Source organism: Typopeltis vanoorti, chromosome 11 (genome assembly GCF_054136105.1).
Source record: "Typopeltis vanoorti isolate ZY-2024b chromosome 11, IOZ_Tvanoo_1.0, whole genome shotgun sequence".
In the NCBI taxonomy this organism is placed as follows: Eukaryota; Metazoa; Arthropoda; class Arachnida; order Uropygi; family Thelyphonidae; genus Typopeltis; species Typopeltis vanoorti.
Window position 1 is genome coordinate 132,357,859 of NC_143559.1, and position 14,002 is coordinate 132,371,860.

The 14,002-nt window shown below is 38.1% G+C and overlaps 1 protein-coding gene across 1 annotated transcript in view; it reads left to right on the forward strand.

The window, feature by feature from the left end:
- The first annotated feature begins 3,454 nt into the window (after positions 1 to 3,454).
- Positions 3,455 to 14,002, forward strand: part of LOC150102055 (homeobox protein cut-like 1) — a 308,969-nt gene continuing 298,421 nt past the window's right edge. Inside the window, exon 1 of the mRNA XM_090399958.1 lies at positions 3,455 to 3,571. Within this exon, the coding sequence (XP_090256084.1) occupies positions 3,455 to 3,571 (117 nt within the window). The remainder of the gene's footprint in view (positions 3,572 to 14,002) is intronic.

The window sequence follows — 14,002 nt, forward strand, 5'->3', positions numbered from 1 at the left end:
ATGGTTCTTATTGAGGTTGCTAGGCCATGTTTATGATTATACGTGTTGCTTTTACCAAAAAAACTCTATCCAGGGAATAGTTAACTGTATCATCTTGCCTGTTAAGCACAGTACTGATGGTTGCAATCTTCCGCGAATCAGATCTCCTGTTCTCCTTATTGCGGTTCTTTGCTGGTTTCAAAAGCACATGTGGATGCTGGGAAATCCACAGCATCCTCAGACGTTTTCACAGACCTTGTTTTGTTAGAGATTGAACAAGGCCTCTAGATACATTATCGAATCAATCAAAAGTTATAATGTGAATCATGTGAATTGACCTAAAAATGTTCTACATAATCAACAATAATTTCTGTTTAACATGACATAACTTATTATATTAATTAATTGAAGCGTCATGTTTAAAATATATCACTCACTGCGTACTGTGCGTATCTTCAAGCATGAGGGATTTAATGAAAATAGAGCACTTCGCTTTCTGCCCAATTGGATGCCTCATGGCCTTAGCATCAACGTTTCAACGCTGACTCTGCAGAAGCAGTTTGGTGCTGAGAATTCATTTGTTTCCTTGGCCCCTGTGGTGAATTTTTGAGTGACGCTACTGCAGTCTTTCTTTCAATTCCACATTTGAACTGTGTGTTTTTTTTATTAAACTGCATTGCAGAAAACCTCTTTTAATTTTTAATTATTTTATCCAATTTTGGGATGATTGAAAGCGAAATGGAGATGGCTCCACAAGTTTTGATGTCTAAATACTAAATTTCGTCAAAAAAAAAAAAAAGAGAGAAAAACATGCAGGAAGCGAACGGGGCTTTGTCATCATATGCGTACAGACAAAGTAGCAAAATGAAACCAATAGGTGCACTGGTGTCAAATGCATTTAAAAATATATGTGAAAAAATACGTTTTCTTAAGCTTAAATTTGTGAATTTAAACTTGCATTATTAAATAAATAAATTAAGTCAGAAAGCTGAAAGTGCGAACCCTTTTTCGCGGTGGGACCAAATGAAATCACTTACGAGGATTCTGCAGACATTGTCAACGTCCGGTTATTTTATTGGTAGTCCTCTGGCAAGACAATAATTACCAAGTAACACTAGTGACCTAGCTCCTTCGATGTCTAGTTACACGCGTGGGGGAAGGCTTCGGGTTTAAATCATAAATGTTTTTTACCTACGTATTATAAAAAAATGCTAGTGTGTGTGCCCAAAGGAGAGCATAGCGGTGGCAAACCACGTTTTTGAGTTACATAATGGATATACCACTAGGAACATAAAAACCTCTTGTAGTCCAGTCTGCATCAGCGATGTCCTTTGGTTGGAACGAATCCTCTCTAGCAAGCGAAGAATTTTTATAAGGTCTTTTCAACTGAATCTTGTTACAAGTTATATATACTCATATATATGTATTATATTTGGTCATGTGATGCGGAGGGAGGACGAATATATGGGAAGAAAGGTCATGCAGATGGATGTGCAAGGAAGGAGGAAGCGTGGGTGGCCAAAGAAGAGATGGAGGGAGCTGGTAAAAGAGGACTTGAGGATGAAGAACTTGGATGTGGTGACAGCCCAAGACAGGAGGATGTGGAGGAGACTCATCATCAACAGTGACCCCACTTAAGTGGGAGAAGCTGCAGAAGAAGATGATGATGATATATAAATCAGCTGCCTCACCTGAAGTTTAGGCAATTCATCTCGTAAGATTTACTGGAAAATACAAGCATAGTCACACACACGACTAATGTTAATTATGCTTTAGTTTTCTCACCTATTACTAAAAGCAACAGGTTTGGCCTTCGATTTGTTGACCCGAAAGTTCCTCGTCCTTCCATCCGGTGCGATAGTGTTCAAGGCAACCAAGTGCCTTCCTTGCCTTATCCTAATATCAGGCCTTCTAAATAATCATAATCCTTAACTAGAACTGGAAATAATCCAGTTAAAACTAAATTTGAAACGATTCGGTAGTTTTTAGACAATAAAATCGAACGGAATAGGTGATTATGCATCGTTGTCAAAAACATGAAAAAAGAAAAGCTCGGCCCAGAAGAAGAATTTGTAGCCATCTGATAGTCAAATGACAAATTATAATATATTTTCTTGCTTATGTGAATGATTGTGAAAATAGTTTAAGATCCAATTTGAATGAATTATACTTGCAACATAGAATTGTCGAGATCATTCTGTTTCTGACAAACGTGTGGTGCCAAGGGTTAGCTTGAAAGAGAGGGGCGGGTGTAGCCGACAGATTCCACTTTTCAGAGTGTTGCAGTAAAACTTTTATTGTGAGTAGAATTTAATTCAGTTTACTCATTAAATCAATAAAGATTGAAAAAAAGTAAGAAATAGAGAATATAAAATCGGGTAATATGGTCAGCTGAAAACAAGAAATTGATTCTAAAGTGGTGCAGTGGGAATTTAAAATTTGTGCAGTTAAAAACATTATAAAGAATGCAAAAACATTTAATTAATTCGCAGCCTGTCTTGTAATTACAGTTTTGAAAAGTTGTGCACTGAAAAAAAAAAGAAAAAAAAGTAGAATAAAGTTTGGTCCATAGTTCTTCCAACTTCAGTTTATCACGGATTAGTCGTTGTATGATGGATATTTTTAAAGGCTTAGAAAGGTGAAATTCAGGTTATGTGTTTGTAGTTGAAGGACACATTCATCCGTGCGATGATCGTTATTATTTTTTTGTTGTTGTTTCTACCACTACATATTTTGAAGATTGATGTCCAGGAAAACACACACACACACTGTTTAGAAGCCTAAGCGAGAAACCTAATTTAGTGAACCTCATTTGAACCCGTGTGGAAGGGTGCATTTGACGCTTTTTTTGGTAACAGCAATTCGAAATCCAACTTGAAATTTAACCCCCCCTTCTATTATAGGGGGGGGCACGAAGTTATTTTTAGCTGGATGTATTTGTATAATCAAACTTTTTCGTGGGTGGCAAAATTCAAAATAGCATTGGACTCGAAAACTGAAAGATTTATTTACAAAGAATATTTTATTTAAATTTTGAAATTTTATATTAAAATCGTGTAGGATAAGTTGCGTGGAATGATTTCTTCGGAGGGTAAAAGGGGGAAGATTAAGATCACGAAATTCGATGTGGAAGAATCTTGTAAATTCAGCCACATTTCAGGTATTCGACTAAGTTGTCAGGGCTAGCAGTATCTACGTTATTTACACATTTCTCCCTTTACATCCTTTCTATAAATGACGCATAGAAGTGAATCAGGAGACAAATTTGCGTGTGTCTCGTTCTTTCTTAAGATTAAAAGCCTTTTAACTGAGCAGGGAGGTGATTTGGGGAGTTAGATTAAGGAAGGTGGGTTGTCGTGAAGCCACACTCTGAAATATCAGCGGTGCTGCTAATTTGTGCCATTCTGTTTCTTGAAACACACACGTTTTCAAATGTAATTATCCGTCCTAAAAGATTTTTTTTCTTTTTTGTCTCATGCAGAAAGAACTGGACGTAACGGCCACAGAGCTCGCTAACCGCCAAGATGAAAGTGACAGCTCAAGAAAACGACTCGTCGAGCTCAGTCGAGATTTCAAGAAAAACACTCCAGAGGTGAGTTTTTTAACCTGTTTCTTAACACACCTTCTTTAGCAGATTAAAAAAAATGCGATTTTGCTTTCTGGGCAAGAATTAAAATTTTACATTAAATCGGATGTGTATTAAGTGAACGTAGATTGACTCCTGTGTCTACCTGAAATTCGTTCCGATTCCCTCTTCTCATACTTTGAATGCAGTTGAAGGAAGGTGAGAACAACAACAAAAAAAAGTCTCTTTTATTGAAAAAAAAAAAAAAATCTGAGACTACATAAAGATCCTTGGTATTATTAGGATATGATAGTCCTAGAACGCATTAACGCCTTCAACCTCTTGTGGACGTGTATTAATCCAGATGAGCCTATACATGCAAACCAGTTGACTAACGTCATAAAAATGGTGCGTATTTAACTTCCACACTTATTTCAGTTTATGTGTATATTATGAGATACCTTTTAATATACACACATAACTGCGAAAGGTTACTTTTTGTTGTCCAATAAACAGACAGAACTTTGTTTTTATACTAATAAATTATCAAATACGAGATAGAAAGTGTATTCTAATAACATAACGTCCTGTAATCTATTCTACTAGTTCTGTATGCTAATTGCATAATTTTTTTTTAAAAAAATTATTAAATTAGTTCGGAAATCTATCATTGTTAATAGTGAGTGCGCCACTTACTCTTCTAAACGAAGCCAATTCCATGAATGTGTTTCGTTATATATGAAATTTTAATCAGATACTCATTAAATGCCGTCTACAGAATCCTCGGGAATCTTCGAAATCACATTAATTGCAACAACCGACGTACGGAAGGCACTAAAAGTATGAAACAATCACGAGAAAATTGAATAAACTTTTAAAATGTCTTAGTTAATATCGTAGCTGTCAGTGTTTAATTCACCTCGGAGTTAACTTTGATTATTTGCTCATTTAACTACGTATCGATTAGTCATCAGTAATTACATTTCAACTTCATTTCTTCGACTGCTTGCTTGTTAAAACACATTTATTTCCTAAACCAAATTATGAACAGTAAACAGAATCATGGCCGCCAGTTATTTGCTTCGTGCCGCATTTAATAGAGGCTTCGTGTCGTCTGCTCATATCAGCTATCAATCGTCTGCTCTGAACAACTATTTGCGTATATGTCGGACTATGAAGTGACGCTTCTCTGGCGTTGTGTAGAATTGAAATTGTAATTAAGTAAAGCGATTACGGCTAGAATAATTACAAATCGCAATTTAGAATTGAACGTTAAAAAATAAATACATATATTTAGAATATTTTTAAACGTGCAACTTCTTTCGTGGCTTGCCAAGTGAATTCATGGAAAACTTAAAAAAAAAAATAATAAAAAAGCACTAAAGTCATTTGATCTTATTTTTTCTTTTGATTCTTTCCTTGGAACAGAGACAAAACTAAATGAAGAGTAATGCAAGAGATTAATATCTCTCAAAAACAACCCTTTTTAAGGTCGGAATGTTTAATTACAACGATACTGGCAAGTGTTTTCACTTCATTTTTTGCTGTGCTCTGGCACATACCTATGTACGGAAGATTGATTGTGACTATTCGAAAAAAATATCGCACTTAAGACAAAGTTTCTAGTGGGGATTATTTGGAGGTTTGTGTACCGAGAATCTCTCCCTTGACTGAATGATTAATTTTAACAGAAAGAGGCCAAATATGCGACTATTTTCGTAATCTTTCTAATCATTAGGATCTTTTCCTCCTTGGCAGATGTAAAAAATCTTAAACATACTAATGACTTGCATCCGGATAAATATTGAGACTTTTAGGGTGGTCGCTAATTGGTACTTGTTTTGCTATGAGCAGTTTTGAGAACGCAGACTTGCTGTCATGCATAGTGCTAACCACGTGAGTTCTTGATTGCTTATGCTGACTTCGGCATCAGTCAGATTTACTGATTTGCAGATTAAAAGGGACAATGGGAATCCTGGAATAATTGTGGTCGGTCCGAAAGCAAGTTATATTTTTGAAAAAATCGCTTGGATGAATACGGTGTGTTGGTGTGGAAGAACATAAATTCCAGCTATTTATATATATATTATACGAGGGACATCCAGAAAGTAAGTTCCGATGGGCTGTCAGAGAAACAAAATATACTTACAAAAAAAACTTTATTGGAAATTAAAGTAGACATCTTTCACTACTTTTCTACATAATTTCCGCCATTGTTCAGCCACTTATCATAAAGGGGCACCTAGAGTTGTATACCTTCGTCGTAGAAGGTTGCCGTCTGTGAGCAAACCACGTATTGACTGCTTCTTTGACCTCCTCGTCGTCTTGAAACCGCTGGCCACCAAGGAAAGATTTCAGGTGTTTGAACAGGTGAAAGTCGCTTGGCGCGAGGTCAGGATTATATGGGGGGGGGGGGAATTGTTCCCAGCCGTGAAACTTCTGGAAATGGCAGCGAGCGTGACGTCATAGTGAATCCCCTGTTCTGTCGAATCTTCTCTTCAACTAAACCCCAAGATAGGTTTCTTAAACGACAAGATAGGAATTTGATCACCTGATTACTGAGGCAGTCGTATTTGGGCTCGTGATCGATGAGAAGACGCATTCGCCCTTGTACTAAAAGATAGGAAATCATCTCTTGCCGACGTCTGCTTTCACCGATCATACAGTGTTTTATGTGGCGAGATGATTTTGTAAATAATTTTGGATAGTTGTTGTTCAAATGACCCGTTTACACACCATGCGTCGCGGCAGAAATAGAAGGGTGTATAGGAGTGTGTAATATAAGCAATAGTCAAGATATATGAGTGTATGGGAATTAAGAAAATGCGTTGTTTTTACCGATGCTCAGGTCATATTCCAGTACACGAAAAAGCCAGTACAGTCTTTTCCTTACTCTAAAGCAGCGCTTCCCAAAGTGGGGGCCGTAAGATTTGTTGAGGGGGGGGGCGTGAAATAATGAAAACAAATTTAAAATGTTTTAAGACTAAATAGATTTTTAATCTTAAAAGAAACGTATTTAGTTTTTATTATTTATTATTTCTTTTTTGTTCTTTTTTATATTTTAATGGAAAAAATCACACATTGGTGTTAGTTCACAAATTTTGCTTCTTTCGTATTTCGGCGCTTAATGAATATTAGTAAATATTGCTTATTCCTATAAGTTTCATTTCAAAGGTATTGATAAGAAACACACAAAAAAAAAAGATTACAAACGCATAATCTTGAATATAAATTGTATTGAATATAAATACAGTAAATATTATAATAATATATGTCTCTATTACGATTTTTTTTCGATGGGGGCCGTGAAATATTTTAATTTTTCCAAAGGGGGCCCTGACATCCAGAAGTTTGGGAAGCACTGCTCTAAAGGGAAGAACAAGTAGGTTCAAAAACTCCGAAAACTAAACAAACAAATAATAAATAAAAATAATAAACAGCAATAGCGTATTCTGCAAATGTCTGGACATCAAATCCACGAAAAGCTTAACCCGGACTAACTCCATTCTGATTTTCAAGCTCCCGAAGATGACGTTGGTGTTCCAATTTTGAACGGGCTGAATTTCCTTTTATTCTTTACTGCATTTAATCACACTCCTGTTTTCAGCTAGTTATAAGTATCTCGAGTTATTCGCGTATTTATTTGAAGTCCTATATATCTTGTTGATTTTCAATTTTGTTGTATATTATTTGAAAACTTCCTAGAATTGATTCACATTTAAGAAAACTGTTCCTACATTTTCCTGTACGACACAGTTTAGCTACGTTTAAGTACCTAAAGCTCTTTTATGATTTTTTCCCCCTTTTCTATTTACTTATTGGATAATATTGTGGTGTCAGCTGTGACGTGATTGAGAATTATTTATTAGGGTCTGCATACTCGATTCCGCAAAAGCTCAACTAATAACCGGAAAAGTACGAAAATCTCAACGTTTCATGCTTGAGTGGCGCAATATTTCTTTGCAGTGCATTACGGTAACGATATTATCATCCTCGGCCTAGCTAAGCTGTGGAGTTCGTGAGAAAGTATTCAGATGGCCAACAGATCCTGGGGCAAAGTGGTTTGAAAACTACTGCATTACAGCAAAACGAGCTTATGGGCATTGATTGAGATAAACGTTTCGTTTGACACACTGCGAGAACGTATACGATCGAGTTTGGGGTCATTTGTTTGTTCAAAGACAGCGTAGCCGAGAAAGAGTTGTGATTTATTACTGGAGCTCGGCGTAGCCTCGATTATTGTACACTTTTGAGACAATCCTTGCTCAGCCACCTTTGTGTCCCTGATAAATTCATTCACGGACAGCACACCCGACCAGAAAATCTGAGTTTCACACACGCTCGTGCGTATCTGTGGCCATAAATTTACTCGAAGCCTCTCAAATGACCCCCGTGTCCTCACTCAACGAGTCCGAACTACTATAGCATTTGTACAAATAGCTTTCGAAATGGGAAAAAAAAAATAAATAAATAAATAAAAAGACTATACCAGAAAAGAGGGGATGGGGTAGAAGGGGATTTTTGCCTTCCATCTCTGAAGATGGAAGACCTACTGTGGACTCTCGAAAACGAAAACATGTCCAATTTAAATAAATCAGTAGGCTGCACTTCATCATCACGAACCATGGGCTCACTGCCCGTTGATGTCCGATGCTTCCTTCAGTATCTTCTTCCACCTTTCTTTGTCCAGTGCACAGTGTCGCAGTTTCTGTGCACCCATTCCACACCAGTTCTTTATGTCGTCTGTCCATTCTCTGTATGGTCTACCTCTTCTGTTTACACCATCCATAATACAAACATGAAAGTCTTTATCTTCCGGTCCTCACTCATTCTACAGATGTGTCCAAATAATTGCAGCTTCCGTTGAATAATCTTCTGCATTAGATTCTCCTTTGGTTGTATCTTCCGACAGAGCTCTTCATTTGTGACTTTCTGTACCCATCCTATTCTTAGAATCTACAAATGCCAAAATTATTTTTCTTGATTCCTTATTTATTACCCACGTTTCAGATCCGTACAGTATACCGCTGAAGATGCATGTGTCCAGTACTCTTAGTTTTGTTTGCAGACTGATCACTTTACTTTCCCAGATGTTATCCATGGCCTTCAGATTTGTTCTTCCCTTTCAATCCTGATCTGTATTTCTTTTTTACAGTCCAAGTCATATGTCAGTTTACTTCCCAAATATGTGAATTGTTCTACATTTTCTATATCAGTTCCATCCACTTGTATCTTTTGTTTCATGTTCTTCTCACCAAATACCATTGTCTTTGTTTTTTCAAAGTTCATAACAAGTCCAAATCTCTTCCCTTCCTCATTTAACAGTTTCAGTGTTTTTTGGAGTTCTCTTTCGTCTTCTTCAACAATAACAATGTCATCCGTAAATCTCAGATTGTCAATGGATGGATATAAAACTAAATAAAATTCATTAGGCTGTTCTTACTACTCTCTTTATTCTTGACATAGAATCTTGTGATACTTTAATATACCGTTCTAAAAGGTATCGCAAGAGAGAGAGAGAGAGAAATGCACGGACACCAAATCATAGCTGGAGCAGTGTGATTTTAATGTTCCTTCCTTACATCCTGAGTGACTCGAGTTATGCACATCCCTGATTGTAGGAACTGGAATAGCAAACTGGACAATCTAAAATGAACGCCGACGAAGTGAATTCATTGCTGAAGAGCTTACGGGAACGATTTTTTTTTTTCGCCTTAAAAATTGTCGCCGTAAGAATATATAGCAAGTTTATAATTATGGTTCTTCGTTTCTGCTTTGTCTCCCCTCCTCGTGCAACCCAATTTCACCACACCCACATTCCCTTCTTTTCCGGTTTAACCAAATAAGCTGCGCCATCTTTTTTTGTCTGATGCCAGCATTCTTTAGCATCCCATGTACTTGACCCTCAGCGCCATCTTTCTTCCATTTGTTCCGCTCGGAGTATTCCATGTCGCCGACAAATCCAAATAGCGCCGTTAATTTTTGCTCTTCTTTCCTCTTATTTCATCATATCTGTTCCGATCGCCTCACCCCCTCACCTCTTAATCACTGTACACACTTTTATTTATTCTTCCGACACACTCTCGACCTCAGAAATTGCCCCGCGATGCAGATTTTAATTCACCTTTTATCTCCGCTGTTTGCTTTACGATTGAGTTGTGAAACAGGCGCTAACACCTGCGTGGATTTTTCCTGGCGAAGGGCGGAATTCCTTCTCATCTCTGTCAAGGTGGAGGAGTTAAGGGATTCAGATTGGTTCGGTCTAAGTAGCTGGCGATTTACGGCTCTTTTCAAAGGGTACAAGTTGAGTAATGGAAAAACAAATAACTCCGCACCTTTCGAAAAAATAGGACAAACATCACTAATGCGGCTACGTTGAAGGCCCGCGATGACGGACACGAGGGGGAGGAGTCAGCTCGTAATGGCAACGCTTGTCGGATTGTCCGAGTTTGTTTGTTTTCCAGGATTGTCGATCAGTGTCACCTAACCGAGTTTGGCGGATAAAAACCAGTCACGGGCGACTAAACATTTACATTCATTTGCCGCGATGGCACCAATTCTGAAAGGCCGAATTTCTCTGCGAGTATCAATTTCTTTTCGGACAGCCCTACTCGGCGACCTTTACATGTGGGGCGTTGACGTGTAGCGAATCGGAAGTTTTATGTACTTGGACATCCGTTTTACAGTAAAAGAAAAAAAAAATATTATTATAGTTACATAAAAAAGAAAGAAAGACGAAATTCTTGGGTAGACAGCTTAATGAAGTCGCCATGCTTGGACTGTTTATAAATACAAACGATGTGAAAGAGCACAAGTGAAACTCCACCCCTCTTTTTTTATTTTTTTATTTATTTTTATTTTTTTAAACTGCAGAGAGTTGCAAGAAGAAACAGGGCGTATCTCCACATATCTTTGCGGAACGCTTAATTTAAAAATAATCGCGTGTTCTTGTCATATCATTCCAGTCATCCAGTTACACAGTGTGTTTTAGAGTTTGACGAAGTGCGATTGCAAAATATCGCGGTCGACTCTGAACTGTTATGCTCGCATTTCGTGGGTTATTCTCCTTCGGAAGCGGGCTTGTTCAAAGTATTCGCTTGCGTCTGATATACTGCTGGAAGCCTCTTCCTAAAAGTTCCATTGTCGCATTTAGTTCAACTGCGTCTGCATCATCAAATGGTTTTGCCTTTCAAGAATCTCTTAAGAGTGGGGGGGGGGCAGACGTCTCTGGTAAGCACTGGTGTTGCAATTGTTTTTAACTGAAAACTAGAATACACTCAAATTACGTTGAGTGTGCAAAGATCTTATCCCTAAATCTTTTAAAAATCACCTGACGTGTAGAAATTTCTGCCGTCTTCGGTGTGCGTCTTTCCATCTCTTCTTTGGTTTTCTTGCCTTCATCTTCTTCTGTCTTTTGGGTTCCCGTCTTTTATAATCGTTATTTCTTCAGGGTTGATCCAGCTCACAAAGGATAGTAAACTAACCATTATTTCCTTGGAATATGTTCAAGATAATTCAGGAACTTGCTCTAGAGACCAAATATAGTGTCACTTCAGGCCCCCTGAAATCAGGATTATCTCACACTGCATGATGAAATGCACCTGTCATCTATCGCAAACATCTGCGTCTCATGGATGTTTGTGAATGTGGAATCCGAGTCTGCATCTTGTACGTTGAAAAACTCACTCAGCCAGTCAAACTGAGCGGACAGCTTATGAATCTGTTTCCGTTATATCTAGAAGATAGCCATGATTACGTGTGGGGAATTACAGGTTAGTAAGTCGACCAAAAAGAAAAAAAAAGAACTCATGAAGTTATGTTAATAATATCTTAAGTATACAGTTAAGTCTTCACACTTAAGAAAACAAACCCTATCTGTTCCTGTACATATCTACAGCAGATGAAGATCTCGCGACAGTTTTCTTATGGATAAGAAGCAAGGGGATGGTGAGGAGTTTCCGAATATTCGTCCCTGAATTTGTAAATGTTTACCTTTTTATATTTCTATTTATGTCCATTTGTAAGTGTATGTTGTGACAGGTGCGCATATTTTGATACGATGGGCAGATTGAGTTCGTGGTATCAAAAACCTTTTCAGAAAAAGTTTTCGTAAATAGTAACTCGATTTCTATGGCTCGTATAGTATCGACATGTATCCCCCCCCCCTTCCGGGGGGAAAAATCCTAGACACTAGTGGTGAGTTTCATCCATGATCTTTGAGGATTCAAAGAGTTCGTCAGCAGTGAATTCATCAAGCTGAATGATAAATCGAGACGGTGGTTATTTTTCACGTTGATCACGTGATGTTAATGTTTTTTGTCGATATTAGATATCAACAAAAAAGATCCTTGATCTCTTCAGAATAGGTGATGAATGGACGTGAGGAAAGAGGGGGAGGTTCTTTCACATTTTTTTTTAATGATACGTTAGAAATCTACATTCATGAATGATACCATTATTCTTCAATAATATAATAAATACATAAATTGGTCTAATACTAGTAAACCTCTGATTTGAATTGCGTCTCGTCCGTCGTACAATTCGGTGCTCTGGTTTCACCTGGGAATGAAAGGAGATTCCTTCTACATTGCTGAAGTGAATTTGTACCTTAAGATGGAATGGAATGAAGGTCAGAGCTGGATTTTTGCAGCATCATTCATAAAATGTACTCAGTGTCAACCAGGCAGAACGCGTCTACAGCTACATTTCGATCTACGAGGGGATCTTTTGTCTTTTACGAGTTCTGTCTCTCGAAGAATGAAATTTTGTCTTGTGACTGAATAGTTATTTGATTCCAACTGGTGATCAAATCCCACTGGATTTGATGCATTTGAATATTGTGGTGGTGAGGGTGAACATCCGATGTTGGGGGATAATAACAGAAATAATCCTGAAGGTATTACAAGCAACTTGATTTTTTTTTTTTTTTTTTTTTTTTGTAGCGGGGAGGGAGAAGTTTAATAAAATATAATGACTCAATCTTTCCACTTTCTGACCTTTCCTAATGTCGCTGTAAACCCTGTACGCAGACCACCCTTTCGTAATGATTTAAAAACCTCAAAGAGCCGGTGTGGTAGCGGAAGCAGATGAGTCACACGTACAAGACGTTGGTCTTTGTGTTGCAAGCAGCACGTGCTTTATCGGTTCGCCATCGATGTGTGTAAGAGCGAAAAGGAAAGGCCACGAGTTCGCCTGTGGGTGTAGCAGAAGTTCGTTTCGAGTGGCGCACTCCCCCACGCTCAGGAAGCGAGGGAATAACACCCAGAAATGAAAAGAACACTTTGGAGTGCCAACTGGGTTCTGAGGAAGACTTCGTGCATTCGAGAAAAGGCGCATGATGACGTCACCCTTCACCATACACACAAGAAACGCACAGCAGTTTTTTTTTTTCTTCTTTATTCGAAAGAATCCACTTAATGGGCTACTTTTACAGGGCGTGGCGTGCGTAATTGGATAATAAAGTTATTAAAGAAACTGTTATTTCTTTTCTCTATTGAAGTGCGCGTTTTCAAAATGAGACCTTTGGAATAGCATTTCTAAGATCCGAAGGGTGAGTTTCCAAGGAACATGTGAAATTTGCGTTTTGGGACTATGATAGATTGACATCGAGAGTTGAAGCGGAATCTTCGATTGACAGACTTTGAACACTTCAAAGAACACTTTGTTAATTTATACAACATTTGCTTTCACACTCTGGCACAATGACGCATCCGGGGGGGGGGGCAAAAAAAGAATAAAACACTAGAAAATTTTCCAAAAATCTTTTCCTAATTAAAATTCATTTTTTTATTTATGTTGTATCGTGTCTTCTGTTTCTATGCTACTTACGAATTAGCGGTTACATAAGGTGGGAATACCCTATTAGCTCTCGGGAATCACGGCCGCTGTGAACGAAGTAGTGCTCGGGCGGACCGTGCCGAGCCAGAGGAGATCACGGGTTTCATGTATTGGCGATCACTGCAGATGCTCAGTCATAGGTCGTATGCAGTGCGTGATGTCTATTCTCAAATCGTGTACCCAACTCTCCCCCCCCCCCCTAGATTGAATCCTGAGTGCGCCACTTCTCTGACGTAATGAATGGAACCACATGCACGTTTTGCAGAGTTGGAATGGTCATCCAGTAAGTGTTTAAATAGCTAACGTTGACCTCTCTCTCATTTCAACTTTGTCTTCGATTTTTACCGATTCCTTTTTGGTCGAAGGATGGTGGACATCGCATCTACCATATAACTTCCTGCTTATTCCCTCCCGATGTTTGTTCCACAATTTGGAGATGATTCATCATGTGGTACACATGACAAAATAGACGTTACTGAATTCGTATCACTCACGAATATTTCACATTAAATTCGCGTTCCTGGTCCGCAGATCGAGGACACACTCGACGGTATCATTTCCTATTAATATTAAGAGAGACAAAAACAAAAATAGAGAGAGAGAAAGAAAGCAAATGAACTA